This window comes from Leiobunum rupestre, chromosome 9 (genome assembly GCF_980474605.1).
Source record: "Leiobunum rupestre chromosome 9, qqLeiRupe1.1.hap1, whole genome shotgun sequence".
NCBI lineage: Eukaryota > Metazoa > Arthropoda > Arachnida > Opiliones > Sclerosomatidae > Leiobunum > Leiobunum rupestre.
In genome coordinates, this window is record NC_143392.1 from 23104767 (window position 1) to 23124067 (window position 19301).

The 19301-nt window shown below is 38.5% G+C and overlaps 6 protein-coding genes across 7 annotated transcripts; 2 read left to right on the forward strand and 4 right to left on the reverse strand.

Moving 5' to 3' along the window:
- The first annotated feature begins 428 nt into the window (after positions 1 to 428).
- LOC149926889 (single-strand DNA endonuclease ASTE1-like) lies at positions 429 to 2822 on the forward strand. Its single transcript, XM_090158270.1, has 2 exons — positions 429 to 641; positions 920 to 2822. The coding sequence occupies exons 1-2, from the start codon at positions 481 to 483 to the stop codon at positions 2769 to 2771; spliced, it is 2013 nt and encodes a 670-aa protein (XP_090014396.1). The 5' UTR covers positions 429 to 480; the 3' UTR covers positions 2772 to 2822.
- A 13-nt stretch (positions 2823 to 2835) lies between these two features.
- Positions 2836 to 3704, forward strand: LOC149926890 (uncharacterized). Its single transcript, XM_090158273.1, has 2 exons — positions 2836 to 3064; positions 3126 to 3704. Exons 1-2 carry the CDS (start codon positions 3053 to 3055, stop codon positions 3435 to 3437), a joined length of 324 nt encoding a protein of 107 aa, XP_090014399.1. The 5' UTR covers positions 2836 to 3052; the 3' UTR covers positions 3438 to 3704.
- LOC149926891 (lewis-type alpha-(1,3)-fucosyltransferase-like) lies at positions 3480 to 5245 on the reverse strand. The gene has a single exon (XM_090158271.1). The coding sequence runs from the start codon at positions 4943 to 4945 to the stop codon at positions 3782 to 3784; it is 1164 nt and encodes a 387-aa protein (XP_090014397.1). The 5' UTR covers positions 4946 to 5245; the 3' UTR covers positions 3480 to 3781.
- Positions 5246 to 5411: 166 nt separating this feature from the next.
- On the reverse strand, positions 5412 to 6477 carry LOC149926892 (uncharacterized). Its single transcript, XM_090158272.1, has 4 exons — positions 6415 to 6477; positions 6133 to 6342; positions 5961 to 6059; positions 5412 to 5784 (listed from the first exon to the last, which is right to left on the reverse strand). Exons 1-4 carry the CDS (start codon positions 6424 to 6426, stop codon positions 5443 to 5445), a joined length of 663 nt encoding a protein of 220 aa, XP_090014398.1. The 5' UTR covers positions 6427 to 6477; the 3' UTR covers positions 5412 to 5442.
- Positions 6478 to 9310: 2833 nt separating this feature from the next.
- Positions 9311 to 11263, reverse strand: LOC149926893 (plasmolipin-like). The gene is made up of 4 exons (XM_090158794.1): positions 10980 to 11263; positions 10406 to 10582; positions 9675 to 9773; positions 9311 to 9610 (listed from the first exon to the last, which is right to left on the reverse strand). The coding sequence occupies exons 1-4, from the start codon at positions 11106 to 11108 to the stop codon at positions 9482 to 9484; spliced, it is 534 nt and encodes a 177-aa protein (XP_090014920.1). The 5' UTR covers positions 11109 to 11263; the 3' UTR covers positions 9311 to 9481.
- A 3872-nt stretch (positions 11264 to 15135) lies between these two features.
- On the reverse strand, positions 15136 to 18834 carry LOC149926894 (CKLF-like MARVEL transmembrane domain-containing protein 4). Of its 2 annotated transcripts, none has more exons than XM_090159072.1 (6): positions 18457 to 18590; positions 18104 to 18253; positions 17872 to 18045; positions 17705 to 17803; positions 17481 to 17639; positions 15136 to 17420 (listed from the first exon to the last, which is right to left on the reverse strand). In XM_090159072.1, exons 2-5 carry the CDS (start codon positions 18248 to 18250, stop codon positions 17484 to 17486), a joined length of 576 nt encoding a protein of 191 aa, XP_090015198.1. In that variant the 5' UTR covers positions 18251 to 18253; positions 18457 to 18590; the 3' UTR covers positions 15136 to 17420; positions 17481 to 17483. The 2 variants fall into 2 exon arrangements, with proteins under 2 accessions (XP_090015198.1, XP_090015197.1); XM_090159071.1 differs by lacking the exon at positions 18457 to 18590 and adding an exon at positions 18673 to 18834 and having other exon boundaries at positions 15214 to 17420.
- Positions 18835 to 19301: the final 467 nt, after the last annotated feature.

The following is a 19301-nucleotide window of genomic DNA, read 5'->3' on the forward strand; positions in this document are numbered from 1 at the left end:
AGTGTTAAGTTAATATTGGCCATCAATAGACTAATATCACTTCATAGCTTTGACCATGGCTGCAATTTTAGACGGTTTTTTCTCTATGGTAAAAATCAATTGTGACGTTGCGTGACGTCACGCTGATACTACTCTACAGTACCCTTTTGCTCTTTTCACGAAATTTAAATTTTCCCGCTTTATTACGGTTTGGGTCGCCACCTAACTGACGTATGAGGATTTAGAAAAGTTCTGTTTACTTTCGGATATAAACAATTTAAATTAAAAAAATCATGAAAATAATTTTCATACTTTATGAAATATTTCATGTGTATAATTTGTATAAAATTTTAATGTGAGTTTTGCAAGATGGCGCTCTATAGCTAGCTAAAGAATAACTCAACCAAAATGGCGAAATTATGGCAGCTCGAGCATCCAAAATAACGCTAATATTTTCTTGTCTTTAGCTGTGAAGTATAATCGTTTTATATCCGTAACAAAATGGGTGTGCGTGGTTTAAGTTCTTTCTTCGATCAAAACAACGAAATTTCGAATCGTCATAAGCTTCGAAATACCCGTCTGATAATCGACGGCCACAATCTCCTGCATTACATTTACTTTCATTCTAATCTCAGCCTGGTTTACGGAGGAGAGTACGAAAAGTAAGATTTATTTCGACGCGACCGAGCTAGGGGTCTTAACCTCTTAAATTCTTTGGCGTATACCCACATACAGAAGGTTCCTAACTTTAGGCAGGTCAAAGTACTCTTCTTCTTTAGAAAGAGGTTTTGGGGGGTCTGACATAAAGAATCACTTGAAAGTGTATTTAGGTAACACACGTACACGAAAAGTAATGTTCAGAAAGAATTAGATCGTAGGCTATACTCTATCTCTCTAAGCCAAAATTTAATGCGCTAATTATTTTTTTCTTTTTCCTTAGATTCGCCCAAAATCTACGCAATTTCTTCAATAATTTGCGCAAATGCGACATTTGTCCCATCGTGATATTGGACGGCGGAACCGACCCCACAGACCGGAAACTTCCGGTGCTTCTGGACAGGATGAAAGACCGAATCAGAACCGCCTTAAAAATATCCAAACTTGGCGAAACGAACGCCCGACTTCTGCCATTTCTCTGCACCACAGTTCTTATCGAAGTCCTCAAGAACGAGGGCATCGCCGTCCTTCAGAGCGAATTCGAGGCGGACGAAGAAATAGTGGCCATCGCCAACTACTACCGTTGTCCGATTTTGAGCAACGACAGCGACTTCTACCTTTTCGACCTTCAAGGCGGGTTTGTGAGATTGGATTCCCTGGACGCCAATCTGTGCTTCGAACCGGACGACCCCCCACCATTTATGTCTTGTACCATTTACTTCATAGACAATTTTCTGAAGCACTTTCCCGGAATTCGCAAAGAGGTGCTACCGTTGTTCGGCACCATCATGGGTAACGATTACATCCGGCCGGAAACGTTCGTCAACTTTTTCGGTACCATCCGGTTACCCAAGCATCAAGTGAAAAGATTGAAAGTGACGGCCCGTCACAGTAGAATGGTGGGATTGCTATCTTGGTTGGAGGACAAGACGTACGACGACGTCCTGGAACGCGTCGTTCGATGCGTCAAGCAGGACACTAGGAATTACGTCCTGGAAATAACTCGGGAAGCGGCGGACGTGTACAGAAACGTCAATTCCATATTATTAGATTACTTAAAAGAGCCGGATCGAACTGAACCGAGTATGGCCAACCCTAAGGCTATTTCTAAGAAACAAAACGTTCCACCAATGTGGATGATGTACAAAATACATCAAGGCGAACTGGCACCTAGTATGCTAAACATAGTTTGCAACCGCAGGGTTACTCTGGCTCCCATGATAAACGAACCTAAAACACCTTCTAGTCATAAATGCGCTGCTAAAATGCGATTGGCCATTTATAAGTTGATGCTAACGATAGACGGTTTCAACAACTGCGCCGTCAAAGAGTACGACCACAAGAATTGGAATTTGTCCCATAACTCCGTAGACGTCCTTTACCAGAATCCTGTACAAGAAAGAATCCCCAATTTGTTTGTATTGCCAAACGTAAACTACGATTTAAAAAGATTTTATCTCATGTCAAATTTAGAAAGTCTCGACTTGGACCTCTCGTATTTTCCAGACAATTTGCAATTGCCCATCGCGGTACTTAACTTCTTCGCTCTTAACACGGCTTTGCCATTGAGCGAAGAGTTCGTTAGCGCTCTGTTATGTTGCATGATTCTCCTGGGAATAGTTAGGCCTTTGCGTTACCGAAACGTACTAAATTTGCGAGGCGTAACGCATCGGGAAGTTAACGTGGCCGATACGGGCTTTTCAAAATTCTTCCACAAACCGCATCACAACAACGCCCGAGTTTTCTTGTCGGACATCGTTCACCGTTTCAGCGAATACCAAGCTTGCTTTCGCCAGGCCTATAACCTGAACCAATTATTGGGCGAACCTTTACCGAGACCCATAGTCAGCGAATGTCTGAGTGGCACTTTCGTCTACAATCTGACAGCCGTCATGAGAACAAAATCGGCCGATCTCTTCATATCGGAGCACTTGGGTCGCGGTTCCAGTTTGGACAATTTTTACACCTTCGCCAAACGGTTCGTCACTGATCACCTAAAAGACTTATCGTTCGGAACGTGTCGGACCAAAACGCCTACGAAACAGCGCGATGGTAGAAGCCGAGGACAACCAAAAGCGTCCGAAATAGCTAGCAATTCTGGAGGAAATAGATATCAACCGTTGAACCAATTTTAAATGTACAAAAACGCTTTTACGTAAATAAATTTCAATAACGTTTTGCGAAAATTATTGCACTATCACAGCCCATAATTAAACACAAAAGAGCTAATACGAAAATGTGATTGTAATAACAGCGCCTACCTCCTAATCAAAACATTCCAACCTTAACATATTAGAACCGTAAACTGACGAAGCGATTTTCAATAATCGAAGACGTCGTCAACGTCTACCGAGATTTCTTAGGATACTTCGACGCGAATATTCAACTAAGGACGAAAGGAAAATTAAGCTCCACGATGGCATCTCGGGTAAATATACGCTAACTAATTAATAACGATTAATTAAACGTAATTGTAAATTAAAATACAGGAATCGGTAACGGGTAGCTTCCCTCACATCACGCCAATTACTAAAGCGGACATGCAATCGGACAAAGACAAACGAGCCGGCTATTGCAGAAGCATTCTGTGGTTTCTGGCGCTGATCACCTTCTCCTTCACAACCGCCCTGTTAGCCGCGACACTCTACGTCACCATCTTGCCGTTCGCCTTTTGCGTCCCCAAGTTAAAGACACTGACATCCGCCCTGCTAATCGGCGCTCAACTACCTTACATCTGCGTGGAATCGATGGTTCGTCGGTACACGTTGAAGGAAGCTTTTCAAAAGAAAAGGGACATTTGACAATTACCGCAAGACACACCAGTTGTGTAAAAAAAGTACCTTTTATTTAATCCGCAAATACCTCATATTATTTTATTCCAAACTATTTATATATTTGTAACAAGAACATTATACTCTGGAATTTCTACCTTAATTTAAATCGAGCTTTGGTAAATCAGAACTGGCTTTAAAATATTGAGCAAGTGTGTTAGATAATTATTGTTAAATAGATATTTTGAACTAGTATTTGTTAATACTGACCAACGAATACACTAGATTATAAACTACCCGTTCACAAATTTTACGTTCCTTTAAGTACGATATTTGGCGCGGTAAATATTAAAAATATATTAAAAAAAAAGTGTTTAAGAGCGTTTAAATTGACTAGTAATATCATCAGTCCAGCGTTTGCAGTTGGCGTCTTTAACCCACCATCGCAGCATATCGTCGTAAATTTTAACGTCGCTGTCGTTCGAAGTCTTAAGTTTGTGGCAGAGATCGCAAAACATATTTCCCTCCTGATGAACGTAATTTTGCCTCCATTGAAAGTAAGTCCCGTAAATGCCTTTGCTTTTAGACAGTTTTCTCAAGTAGGCCGCCAAGGCTTTCGGACTCTCGAAATCGGACACGTCGATGTAGGAATGTCTCGGCGCGAGTTTGGAATAGTCAGCCCCACCCAGGACAACGGGAACGGCGCCGTATCGCGACGCCTCGAAGAACTTCTCAGAAACGTAGTCCTTACATAAGGAATTCTCCATTGTGAAAGCGAAGAAGTACTTATCCGATAATTTATCGAGGCACTTTTGCGTTTTTTCCTTCGGACAGATAGCTTTGCCGCATCTTCCGTAGACATCGACGTCCAAGTACTTAGACAGGGATCGGACGTAAGCTTCCCTTCGGCTCGACGTGTCGCAGTGGCTTACCATCCAATAGGCAAGGGATGTTTTATTCGTGACCTTTTTATAAGTGTCTTCAACGACCGAACGCGCAACATCGGGATTGTCCGGGGGTTTGGGCTCGAACTCTCCGTACCGCACCACAATGTCGGAATCGAGACGGTACGTCATGGTCCAATTGAACATATTTCGCATAAATCGGAAGCCCAAAAAGTAGGAGTAAGGAGGAGGTTCGAGGTTGAAGAAGACCCAACGTTGCGATGGTTTCCTGTATCGAGGCAGATCCGTCATGTCCGTATCGCGTATGTGAAAAACGACAGCGTCACTTTCTTGCAGCCTCGTTCGATCGTTGGTCACCTCGCACATATTGTCTTGAGGACACTTCTTGGGGTCTCCGTGGGGGAACACCCATTTATCGTAAAATGAAGTCCATAGTAATATCACCTTGCTGTTGGGCGCCGAGCTGAAACTGGGAGGTCCCGCTGTTTCGACCTTTTTGGTGACATCCGCGCCGTGGACGGGATTGGCGTAGTGACGGTAGTAGAAAAACAAAATTATCAAGGAATTACAGAAACAGAAAACGTAAAACCATTTCGGTCTCTTAAAGACGTTGTGGTAAAATATACACGGCATCGTCGCGCGTAAATTTGATTCCGTGACATCGAACTAAACATTATTTTCTTCACTATACATCCTTTCGAAAGCCCGGGTTTAAATTAGGAAACGTCAAAATAGATTGATACTGCAATAACGCGCGTAATTTTGTCCAAGTTACTAACCCTCGGCAACTTCAAAAAAGGTAAAGGCGCGCTGTGGAAACGCCTCACGGATTTTAGTTGAGAAGTATTTCGTAATCGTATTTGGTACGCGAGTTATAAGATTGGCTGATTGTTTGTTTTTACATAGTACCCGTTTCATTCAAATTCTTATTGGGGAATTTGAACATTTTGGGGAGTAAGCGGTCTTATCAGACGACACGCGTTCGAGGAAAACAAATTCCTATAAATCCGCCTTTAATTGGCCGAAACAAGTCACGTGTTTATCGCCCGAGACGTGTTCGAATAAAACGGGGGCGATGCGTAAAAGCGCAAATGCAAAAAATATAAAATCTTGGCAAAATTTCAAACGGACTAATTTTTTGTGATTTCTAAACAAACTTGTTCGGGGTAGCTTTTATCGTCGTCACTGCTATCGTCGAAAGAGTCTGAAGAGACGCACTCTAGTATCTCGTGACGGTTATCAATGGGCTCCTCGCAGTTAGCGTAGACTGAATTATTCTTGTCGACTGCGCTGAGTAAAACGGGCTCCGAGATTTGGAGACGGTCTCTCGTACGCGGCGTCGCATCTTGGCAATTGTCAACCACGGCTCTCACTTGACCACGGCCTTTACGTTTCTTCAACATTTTTCGCAACTGCATGGCTATTAATATCAAATGGGCTTCGGCGGCGATCAGGGATATTGTACCCAATACCTGTTAACAATTCCGTCAAGTTAATTACTTAATTACCCTTTTCAATTTACACAGAGCTACGTAGCGACGAACGCGAGAAGCTTATCAACTGCTGGTTTTCGTCTACTAAGCGGTCAAAATCCAACAGTGTACCCGCGAGTCTCTGTGTAAAATAAAAGGGTTAATTATGGGCATACCGCGGCAGCTTGGTAACTGATTCGTCCTCCGCTTTGCCCAATTATGAATATATCGGCAAACAGCAAAAGAAACGCGATGCTGGACAAAATTGCAATTTCCTAAATAATTTAAAAAATACAGGGTGTTTTTAGGAATTTGAACAATGGTAGGATAAAAGCCGGTACAACGTACCGCGTACATCAATCTCAAGGGAGTAATTAGATCGTGACTGATGTAACGGTTGAGGTTGACGAAAAGCATGATTATGGAAATGATGACGGTTGCCATGGTAACGACGGCGAAGTATCTGTACGTTGGAACGAAAGCCAATATAACGCAATCGTATCCGTAGTGACAATTCGGAGTTGACTCTTCGGCGACGAAGGCGACCAAAGCGAACGACTGCGTTTTCAAAAAGCGACCTATATAAATGTTAATAACACAATAATACGGCCTAAATCGTATCTAGCTCACCAGCGTTATCATCCGCAAAATTCCTCTGGAACTCTTAAAATATTTGAAATTCCAAGATTTTAGCCAGCGATTTTCCACTTTAATTCTAAGTACCCCGTTGTTGGTCGCGTTTGAATCTCCCATGTTAACTAAACAATTCAACTACAGTAAACCGAAACCGTAGATATATACCGAAACACGTATATTCTACGACGGTTAATTTGGCAAACACGTGCCAATGGCGGCAGAAACGTCTACTCTGGATCACTGATGCTATTTCGAGCGGATTTCACTGTTTTTGCGTCTTCTTTAAAAAAAACCACAAGAATAGCGAGAGACTCGTACACGTTTCTCTATTATGGGTACGGGTTAGTAAATGGAAGTCCACAGAGTCCTTGTTGGAAATATATTTTGGAACGTAAACGATACGACTAAACGGAAAATACTTTTTTTTATCTATAGGATGTGTTGATGGCGGGGTTGCTAAATGCCGGAAGGAAATACATTTCCATAAGTTAAACCCTATACTTGTCTATACGGAGAAATATTCCATAAGCATTTAGATAAATTATACGTAGAAGCATAAGTAACGTAGTACCTTAAGTGCGACATCAAAACGAAATTGGTTTATGAGTTTGTCACTGAGCGATTTACTAATTGTACTAACTTTGTTGACACAAACATTGTCAGATTAGTTTGATGACGATTAATATGAGGTCTTAAATTTGATAATCAATTCAAATTAAGCGTTATTTTCAATAAGTCTTTGCCAAAAGTAAATATTGGGGAGAAATTCTTGGACTTGGGTCGTTTAGCGTGACGACTTATTTGAGGGGCAAAACTATTTTCAAGAATTTTTTCCCATCCCCCAGTCGTGTTTACTGGGATTTTTATTGAAATTTTGTACTCCGCCTCAGAAAAAAATAGTTCCGTTCTTTCTAGGTTTTTTTTCAGGTAATACTAAATTTGTAAGTAGTTAAAAATTACATTATACAGTTTATCAACTACTGCTATCTACTGCTAATATATTTCAGATTTTAATAAAATTAATCAAAGTTCGATGATTGGCTAAATTCACAACAACGAACTGTGCTAAAAAATAAAACTATAAACAATGAAATGAATCTATACACTTTCGCTCGCTTCAAATACCTACCCAGAAGCCTCTATAGAGGAGCACTATTTTTGAGAAAAAGGCGCGAATTTCTAGCAATCCTATTGGCTTTCTGATTCAAATGTTCTCCAGTGCGTTTAAAAGCATAGCAAACACATTGGAAGCTACAAGAAGGCGGCAGTGCAAGACTTTCTCCCCAATATTTACTTTTGGTCTTGGCTGCTTCGGCAAAGAAGAAAGCGGCATATAGGTATCTCGGTAATCGATAAATGGAAGTTCCCAAGGTAAGTAAACAGTTTGTGTACGGATATCATACCTTGGTCACTTTTTTTAAAGGATTTGTGTTGAAACCGACTATTAGAAGAAATATATTTACACAATTCAGGAAGTATATAATATATATCTTACGAGATAAGCAGGGCCGTCTTTACCTAATTGGAGGCCCCTGAGCAAAGCTATGGGCGATCCCCTGTAACTCCACCCAAGTTTCTAACCTCCAGTCCATCGTCGCTCTAATCTACCACTATCGGTTCAAATAGTTTCACTTGTCCTACTTAAGGTTACTGAAGAAGAAGCTTATGCTGAATTTAAAATACCAACAACCAAAAGTCTTTATTCGTTTTATATTTACCCTGTCTATACACGTGACTAAATACGAGCAATGTTAAAAACATTTTTTGTGATAAAAATTTCTTTTGAAATTCACAATTTGAAAAATGGGGCCCTCCAGAATCTTGGGGCCCTAGGGCAGTGCCCTTTTTGCCCAATGGGAAAGACGGCACTGGAGATAAGTATTCATCTACCGATACTGCTAATGGTATTGGCTTGAAACACGTACTTTCGCAGGCTCTTGCTTATTTTTCAAAAACTTTATTTATTTAAAAAATATAGTGCAAGCCGAAATACATCGTATAGTGCCTTTCTATAACTTACATCATTCGGCGGACTAATACACGAGTGAATTTTTGAGCAGTGATGGGGTGTATATGCTTCCGCAGTTGGACGGAGAAATAACGCCCATCGAAAACTGTACCAGACCTACGAAGGTATATGAGGTAACATAAGAAGATACTTATCTCGTAAGAGATATATTGTATACTTCTTAACATTGATATTATTAGCTAGGCTACTTTTAATGGCCTTAAAGCAGGGGGCCAGGTTACTATGGGGTTACAATGCGGTGGAGGGTGCACTGGTGGAAAGCCCTTCATGCCACGTGAACCAACAGCTCCCTACACTTAAAATATCAACAACTAAGAAAAATTAGTAAAATTAGTACAGACTGTGAACGAAAATGAATATATATATTAAGTACCCTGGGTCCTATGACACTATTTTATTGAATTTGACATCCTCCCACAATAGCACTAATTTCTACTTAAATGGCCATAGTTAATCTTATAATAATCAGCTAATACTCGTTGCACCACCTTAGGCTAAAGTCAACTAGCGACTTCCAATGCCATTAATTCAGGTGGCCGGGTTACAACGCGCAGGAGGAAGGTGGCAAGCAATTCATGCCACTTGAGCCTACTTACTATTAACGTTAATCTCAATAAGTTTTTATGGAATTTGAAAACTCCTTTAATCAGTACAGAGATAACTTGAAAACTCTACGCGGGAGGTGGGGTTCCGAGTTTTAGCACAGTGCCACAAGCTGGGATCGAACTCAGCTCCTCTTGCTGTGATTCGAAAGTGCTAACCAGTAACCAGTCTGCCATGGCCACACCACTTCAATCAATCGACCACCCCACCAATCTAACAATGGATTTTTGGCAGGCTTTCAAGAATATTGCAATGAGCGTAAAATCAAGTAACGTCCCAATTTTTATTACAAAATGACATCAGAAACACGTACAATAGATCATCTTTCAATGCTTCGAGTCCTAATAAATACATAACACGCGCTTTTGGAGTGAAGATTCCGTTGCACTCAGAAGCTGCATTCGTAGTAACTTAATTTGAAAGCATCTTTTAGTAAGGTGGATACGTTTGAGTGACCGTAACTATTCTTTGACCTTGGGCGACCGCTCCGTTCCTCCAAGCTTTGTATTTCAAAACAAAGTCAACCCCGTAAAGGAAGGTGGCTATGAATCCAAAGATCTAAGAAACACACAAGGGTGGGTTACATCGGAATCTACTTTACAATCAGTACGAAGATACCAACCCCTCCGATTGTCCAAGCTGTTTGCCAATGATACTGAAGTATCAGTAGCAAAGATGCCAGAAAGTAATTGAGACAGCAAATAGCGCAGTATATCATTTCCTGAAGGAATGTCCAAGAATTTTAAAACTTTTCGTGCTATAGTTAAAAGGAGCAATACTTAGAATGACAATGTTGAGGGGATTCGCGGCCATACAAAGAAGGGGCTCACTTTTCGAGAAACGATTAAAATGGTCTAAACATAGTCATTCTTGAAGGGAGTATAAAGTGGAAAGTTTGATGGCGGATCAACGAATTCCTCGTTTTTGCCGTTAGGGTCGCTGACGATTGGTTTTTAGGGTAAAAATCCATATTTTCTACCTCATTCAAAATGCTTAATCAAATCCGATTTTTGCAAAACACCTCACTATTTAAACAGGTAGTTAGGTTATATTGTTCCACAAGTTTGTCATTTTAGGGAATATTTTACTAAGAGCTAGTAACGGAGTGACGTCACCACAAGAAGAAAATCTCCCTGTCAAAGGCTACGTGTGACGCGTTAGCAAGTGGACGCAAAACGGCGACGAAGCCAGTCTGTCTTGGGAAGAGCTCTCAGTAAAACTGTTGTATGTGAAGATTGGAGTGCCGATTTGGCTGAGTGTGAAATGGGCATTTTAATTTAAGTGACTGCCCCCAATAACTACCCCCATTTTCAAATCTCTTGATACTCCCTTTAAATAATCGATAAATCTTACCACTACAAGCCACGGAATTTTGTACATTCTTTCGATTACGTGAAATATATAGAGGAAAAAAAGATTCAAAGTGATCAAGAAGGCCGTCACGGAAACGAACAAAAACCAAGACTTTCTAGGGCAATGATAGCAATAATACGTTGACGCGATGCATACCATCGCTATGAAATTCACCACCTTAAAATTTACAGAAAATAAACACATTACGTTAGCTAGATCAATTTCAAGTCATATCAGAAGTATATAATATCAAGTTCACAGGCTTGAGGCAGTTCTGCTCAAGCTTGTGAAAATCTATTTATTTATCAACTATGTAATAGTTTTATAAGTAGCAATTGCAGTATAAGGAGATGAATCCTTCTCACTAACAGATAAATTATATACTTCTAGGTTGTGTTGTTAATTTTCCGGAAAAAATAAAATGCGGAAAAAATTCCAGAAAATTCCGCTTTATTTAAATTTGCAAACAATATATTAGACTAATCATGAAATGAAAACTTTTTTTTATTTTTTTCGGAAAAATACGGAAAATTTTCCGACTTACAACACTACTTCTAGGTATATTAAAACTCACGGTTTGCGCAATCTTTATCATACCGGGCGGTGTCTCAATGTACGCTTTGTCGAAGCGGATGGCAACATTGGCGCTGGTGGTGGTGGTAGTTGTGGTGGTCCTGACCGCCGGTGGGTTAGCCGGGTCCATGATTTAATATAATTTCACGTTTATGTAATTGAAAATGTTCGAATTTGAAGAAAATTGGACGGAGACGCGATCCGCCAGTAGTTCGATTTAAATCGTAGACGGAAACTTTCAATGTTACATTTTCCAAACAGGACGCGATAAGTTAGGATGCGAATGCAATCGTTCTGAGTAATTGATGATAAGGCGTCTGTGCAGCCATCGCCATTGAAGATAAGCGTCGTCATGGTTATAATCCGGTTAGCGACTAAGATATTTATAGGTAACACCGAATGAAGAGGGATTACGGTAAATTAAAAAGGCCTGCGATTTTATGTTCAGATATACGGATATTGAGGCGAACAAGCCACAACTGAACACAACGTGGTATCAAGGTACCTAAGAATCAGGGACGTAACTAATGTACCCAATGTGTTGCTTTGGCGTCAGCGTTATTTATTGGGATCCACCAGGGGCGTAGGAACCGGGGGGGGGGGGGGACATGCATTAGAAGAAGCTACACTCCATTAAAAATTCCAAACCATTCTCCAGACCCCTTTTCGTTTATCTTTGCCCCCTCCAACTTCTAGAACGTTCTTACGCCTAGGGACCACAAGCTCAGCCGTATGCCACGATGGTGTAAACTATCGGTGAAGTAAGTAATAAGGGGCTCATTTACCCATTTTGCATTGGTGTCCAATTTTCCTATAGTTACGCCACTGCTAAGAATATGAAACAATAGATTTAGCCTCTGGTAAAATCTCAAGGGGTGGGGCAAAATGGGTCACCAGATTACACTGCGCGTAGCGGCTTCAAGTGGTATAAATTAATCGAAAGCAGACGAACTTTTGCTACAAAGGGTAGATGAAGGGCAGGGGTTTAGAATCTCTGTAGTCCCACATTCTTAAGTACTTGAATTCCGTATTGCCTCCACCGTAAATAATCATTTAGAGGTCTATAATGATATTATTAGAGTGGAGCTCCATTATAGGCGATTCGACTTAAAAAAGGCAGCATGTTTGCCCAATTAATTGGTTGGTGAGGCTAGAAAAACCGGCCCTTTTTCAAATCTTGTCCAACAAAAGCGTTTGTTGGCCAACACGTGTTGGGCCAGAAATGTTTTGCAAAAATACGAATAGTAATGAAAATTTTTGTAGATATTCCAAGTCAAGCATTTTAGAATCAATCAAATAAATACACTTTTCCGTAAATTTTGACCCTGCATGATCGAGTAAGATTCCAAAACTTTGACAATTAATATAGGAACGTTCTGTGCTACTGAATTTGTTTAGCAAACGCAAAACACTGTTATTTCCATCCCTCTATCAGAAACAATATGTGTAACAGTGACTGCGTGAGTGCCAAGGTGCCACAAGCAGCGACCATGTTTGAAGAACAATAGACGCTAACCCTGTTTTTCAAACATCTTTGTGAAACCTTCTATATTAATTAGTCCAAGCACGAAAAAATTAAAATGCAAAAACGCGTCAAATATAATGTGTTTAGGATTTTTAATCGTAATAGCTATTGCATAATTGCTACTGATTTTCAGGATAATAGACAGAACAAAACATTTTCCCAAGATATTTCTTGTACTTCCGATTCTGAGTGGGTATTAGAAAAATTCGTGACCTTTTTTATCTCATAAAAATTTGGGGGGGGGGGGGGACAAAGCACCCACCCAAATAACGTCCCTGAGCACGCACCGAGATAATTAAGGTCAAACATCACTGTATGTTAAATCTTAGACGAAATGAGCGTTGCGGATAAAAATTACGAATAAAGTAATTAAAAACTAACATGACCTTCATTACATAGATAGATATTATGGCATAAATATCTGGTTTTGCGTGACGTAATCATTTTTCTTTCAAGGGAATATAACTTATGATGCGTTATATGCGGAAAGCCCCAAAAAATTTACGGATTACCTCAGCAACAAACCACTAAGTGCAGCGCCGAAAATATAAAGAGCCAAAGGAGAGAGCGGCCAGCATTGGAAACCATTGGGGGGGACTACAGCAATACCATAAGTGTATAATATTGTTACATAAGTGTGACACTTCCTATTCTTCACATGCAAAAGTTTTATTGATAGCTATTCACAAAACAGACAGCGCTAGGGGGAGATTGTCTTCTTGTGATGACGTCGCTCCGTGATAAACTTATCGAACAATATAATAGACTTATGGTACTACTAAAGGTTATATTCCCTTTACAGAAATAATGATGTAAAATTTTTCTAATTATCCATAGTAAAAATATTATCTAATGGTTTTATATAGTTGGTCTTTAGAAACAGCTAAGAAATATTTTTAAAGTGATGTAACCAAAGATTCGTCAAGTTGGGTTAGCCTATGTAAAATTTCAGAGGGGGGGGGGGGTGGAAATCGAGGGGCTGATCACTCCCCGTAATCGGTGTACGTAAGTGAGTACAGATTTAGCACTACCAAAGGCTGTACTCATTTTCATATTTATGTAATCGGTGTACAGATTCTCAGAGTGGTTAGCCCCTCGGTGGAAATAGAAGGGGATAAACTTTAGTACGGTCAAAGTTACACTTAACTCTCCCATCTTACCTACGCCATTGCTTCAACGGAACCCATACACTAATCTCAGATCTGAAAAAAGCTCAAAGCAAGGGTTTTTTGCAGGTGACCAGTTTTTAATTTCCATCGATTACGATTAATTGATTCGACCTTGAATTATCAACCCTCTACTCAAAACTCGTAGGATGAAAACATTTCACTCTTAATTACCGGCATAAGGTGGTTTCTTTTCGCCTGTTCCTGGGATGATAATTACTCCGGCCCATAAACTATTCGCTTGTTCCGGAGTATCAGGGCTACACTTTTCACTGCTTCTGAAAAGGTGTAAAGGAGTCAATCTGATTTTGTCGTCTGCTAGCCAGAATTTATCTGCTAAAAAGGCCACAGGCAGCCATTTTCGAAAAACGTTTTTACTCCGACTCGAACTATGCAGAATCGGAGTAAAATGACGTCATAGCCTTACTCTTCTTACCCTACTCCGAAATACCGGAACATTAAGTGAAAAGAAAAAACCTACTCCGTCCTTAAAATCATAGAGGCTAAGCGTTCGACGTTTCAACGGGAGCGTTTAGGTTTCCACAAATATGCTTTTAGAGCATTCCGAAGTTCCTTTAAAGGGAATATAACCTCTGGTATTTCTGTCGCCCTCCGAGCTAGGGTTCCAATATTGTCCGCTGCCTCCCATGGCTTTTCACACCTGCGGCGCTGATAATCGCTGATTGTGAAGGGAATAAAGGAAATTGATGGGGTCGTCTTCCATAAAGAACGCGTTGGAGCATGGACTAACAAAACGTTTTGTTAGTCCATGGTTGGAGGTTCTATTCCCTTTAAAGGGAGTATGAACTAGCTCAACTAGTCGTCTGCTTATTTTAAACATTACGCCAATCATCCCTAGCTTCTGTTAAGCCTGCTGATGGAAGCAATTCGAAATTCGTTGATCCACCATAAACATGAACGTTCATAGTCCCTTCGGTTTAACCTCTCTATTATAAAATAATGGTGTTAGCCACCCAAACTATAGCACATAGAGTTAAAAGATAAACAAATAAGAACACTGTCCATCGTCATCATCAAAGACCCAAAACATGCTCTTTACAGTCCAATACTAAAATAGGAAATTTAAATAAATTGAAATTTAAGTAGGCACCGTTTTAAAGTTCAAAATAGTCTTTCCGGGGCCGATATCCTGTACCCGTATTGCTAATTTAGAAACTTGGCCAAGGAAACTCAATGTTATTTTGGGATGCGGGAGACGGTGGAAATGTGACGTAATTCCAGAATATCAGGGGTCTACGGTTCATTATGCCAGAAAGGCAGAAATTCGATCATTTTTATTTTATTTAAATATATTAGTGGGAAAGGCTTAACAAGAATTTTTTTAGGTCCAATATGCTAGTTTAAAAAAATTCATGACACAAAGATACGTGGTTAAATTTGCATATTTAATAAATACATGTTATTTCCCCCATGACTTAATGATTTCCAAAAATTTTAACCAGTGAAACCATTTTAAACACCATTTGTTTTCCTTACATGTAAATTTTTTCTAAGTAACTTCGTATAAACAATTTTAATTAATGGAAAAAAAATTATACACAGGGACGCAAATAATACCATAACTTGCGTTTTCCACTTTTTAATGAAATTATCAAACAAATTTTACATTTTTTTCTTACATTTCCTCTATAATCAATAAATGTTAAAACATTCAGTAAAATAGTACGTTGTACACGTTTCTATAAGATGTATATTTTTATCATTCAAAACCCCCTTACAAGTGTTTAATATTTTTCTTCAATTTGATTTTTGTTCTTAAATTAAAATCCTTTGCCTTTACCAAAACAACTGTATGTAAATATATAATATTACGCCTTTGCGTTATTTTAATATTGTTACGTATAAATTTTAAAATAGAGTTAGTATTTTTAGTTATTTAGTTTATAAAACTAATAAAATTGCCAATACTTTTAAAATATATTTATATTTATAAATTATCAAACAATCCACCCAGCTTTGTTATGTTTTAAATAATGGGGGTTTAGCAAAAAAGCGAATATTATAAAATGAAATATTGATGGAATTTATGGGCGATTTAAAACGTGTAAATGAGAGGTGCGAAATATTATATTTAAATTTGATATTTGTAAAAAGGTGTAAGTTTTTGTATGTAAAAAATAGCTAAATCCGATAACAATAACTTTCGTTTTTTTACACAAGTCAAAAACTTGGTTTTCTTGAGATTGAATGTGAAAAAATTTTCGATTATATTTTAAAACATTTTTCATTAGTTTACTGGCCTACTAATGAAATTTGATGTTTGATTTAATACTTATTAATACAATTAAAATTAATTTATAAATTTAAGGAGAATATAATATCAAATTAATAAAAAAAACACACTTTTAGCCAGAAGAAGAAGGGCCATTCTCATCAATCCAATTAGAAATCTAACTGAAAAGCCAGATTCTAAAGGAATGTATGATATTGGAATACATATCTTAGGCAGTATTTTTTATTTGAAATATTTAACAACCAAACCATGAGATTCATTAATTTGCATCGATAAAGGCAAGGGTGTGAAAAATGTATCAATATTGCAAAAAAAGAAGTGAATTTTTAGCAACATGCGTTCTAAGTACGCGAAAAATGACACGGCACACCATATCAAACCAACTACGGGTCTCTCTCGACTAAGGCAGAGCGCTTTGATATTTTTAAATGTACCAACTTGGATAAGTTTCATTTAAGTTGACACAGCCGGGGCAACCGGCTGATAGTGAGTACATTAGTTAATATATATATCGATCTGTGATATATTTTGGTCCAACATTAACGATTAATTTCAAAATCCATTTAAGTATCTTATCAGCAGTCACATTGAAAATGTTTTATCAATAAATTAGGATCATATTTCTCACCATCTCTACATCCTAACACATTTTTTTAATCCATCTAACATATACAAGTAACGATATCTATCGTTTTTACTGATAACTTTTTGATTAAATCTATATTAGTTTTTGTACTACATTAATATTATTTTCCCACCAATGTCAACAAATCCCCTTTTACAGCAGGCACATTTGCACGATACAAACATTTAGGTATCAAGCTAACGCTTGAGCTAATGTTGAGAAACAGAAATATTCAAATTTATCAGCGTTAACACCGGTATTATAATAAATCATATCTTATAACAATGAATTGTTTAACTTTAAATCGTATTTATTGAAATAAAATCAGATCTATAAAATTTTACACTCCAGAAATAAATAAACATAGCAAGGATTATCTGATCAAAATTCTTTAAAATAAACCCAAATTTGGCACTACCCTTTACCCATTTTTTTTCAAGAGCCAACTAAGTTCTCTCTTTAAAGGTGTACATTAATTGTACTAAAGTAATAAATTTAGTCGCTGCATAATTATTTAATAGAGTACCCAGAGGTTAGAAAGTTCAAATATTATTTTAAAGAAAATTAACATTATTTTAAAAGGGGGGCATTTTCTCCAATAAATTTATTATGAGATTTATTTAAAAGATAAAAAATCAAATCTTGCGCATGACTAATTATGCAGTTTTTCTTTCCACCAAAGTCCAAAAACGTTCCAACAACAACCACAGGAAAAAAAGAACATTTATAAACAATAATTTTGTCGCACAAAGCTTTATTATAAAGATGTTATCAAAGTGCGGCTTTGTCGAGATTCGTTCCACATTTATTATACATTTTACTTGAAAGCAGCAAAGATTTTTGATGATGAGATGTTGTATTGGCCTCAAAAACTGAATTGAGTCCAGACCATTTTAGTAGCCATTACAAAAGGTTGATAATTGAAAAATTACCAATTAGTAGGCTGGATATGTCGGTGAAGTTGGAGACGCCGCTTTTGATGTGCTAGTGGTTACAGTCCTATCACCTTGAGCTATTTCGCCATTTCTCCAAGCCCTGAATTTTAAAAAGGCATCGACACCGTACAGAACCATGGCTACAAAACCAAAGAACTACAAATACGTTGACACATTATTATAAATTTTTGTATTTGTAAAAAAAAGACAAAATTACTTACACCGCCAGCTGCCCACGAATGTTCAACTCCACCATGAACGGAGACTACTAAAGACGCGATCAAAAAGAACAAGACCCACGTAGCGCAGTAACCGAATTCCTTTATAAAAAAAGATAAGATTAAAAATGTCTGGTTGGTGCGTAAACATTGAAATGGAAGGAACTTACAATTAGGAGCCATGGAATCATATGAAGTTTCTCTATGATATGAAATAAATAGAAACCCAGTAAGGTTAACGTAACCCAGAAAGCGGTCATGGACACGAAACCAAACCAATTCTTTTGGGAGCAATAATAGCAGCCCCCCAATTCGACACATATGAATGCGATTAAACTGAGAACCTGTAAATATTGTTATTATAGTACAAGTAAGCGCTAAATTTGAACATCTGATACTGACCACTTGCGCAATTTTAAGTATTCCAGGTATTGTTCGTACATACGTCTTGTCAAATCTGAGATTTGTGGTAACTCGGGTTGAAGATGATGTTACTGTAGTAGTTGTTGTGTGACTATCTGGAAAACCACCTCCTGCCATTGCTGCCATTTACTAAATCAGGCAAATTGCATAAAGTGTTATAAATTTGCAGGTACATTTTTAAGGCACTAAATCCATCCTAGTACATTTACATGTATAAGCCTATCAGGTAAGGAAAACCTTGAGCTCTATAAATATAGATCATGACACAAGTTTGTCACATATAGATTGTATCTAACACAAACCCCTCTAATTAATTTTTAAATTTAATTTACCTTAAAAAATTCTTAAATCAATGTAAAAAAACACAAAATGGAGAAATAGCAAAGTAGATGATTTAACACGGGACTTTAAATAGGATGCAACTGTATAACTTTGCCAAATTTTACTTTATATTTTTAGATGATAAATTAGTACCAAGTGATAACGGTTAGAAAACGAGAGCGTCCTAATTAAATTTATTTTAATAAATCATTTTTAAAAATGCTTACCGAAATATGGCAAATTAAATGAAAAAATTCGTGATAAATGCCGAAAAACGCTTTTACACCCAATTTCCCAAATTCCACACCCTTTGGCAGAGTGAGCCACTTCTAATATTAAACTCGCGATAGCGACAATACCGACATCTACGAAAACGTACCCGAAGTAGACGATAATAGACCAATTCACGTTTCCGGCGGGGCGGGAACAGAATAACGAGTATGGATATAGTTGGTGTATATAGCAATGAGCCTTCACACCAAGCGCACCAGATTCAAAATAAAACAAATAGAAAATTAACAAACAGTAATAGCCCTCTTATTTAGACTACGAAGAAGACCTCGCCATGCTGCAACTTGGGATGGACAGGTGAAGAGAATGTGCTCCGTGGTATCTACCGTCCCGCACTTCGAACAAGAATCCGAGCTACTCAAATTAAAGCGGAAGAGAGTCACTTTCGTGGGAAGGCGTCCGCAGCCGAGACGCGCCAAAAGAGTGTCATCCCGCCTGGGGAGCTGAAGCCGCATAATCTCGCGAGAGCCCGGATTAGGCTTCGCCTCCCTGAGCGCGTAGGAGGTGGCACGGGTCTGCCAGGAATCCCACCAAGCACTGGTAACCACTTTACTACACACAGATT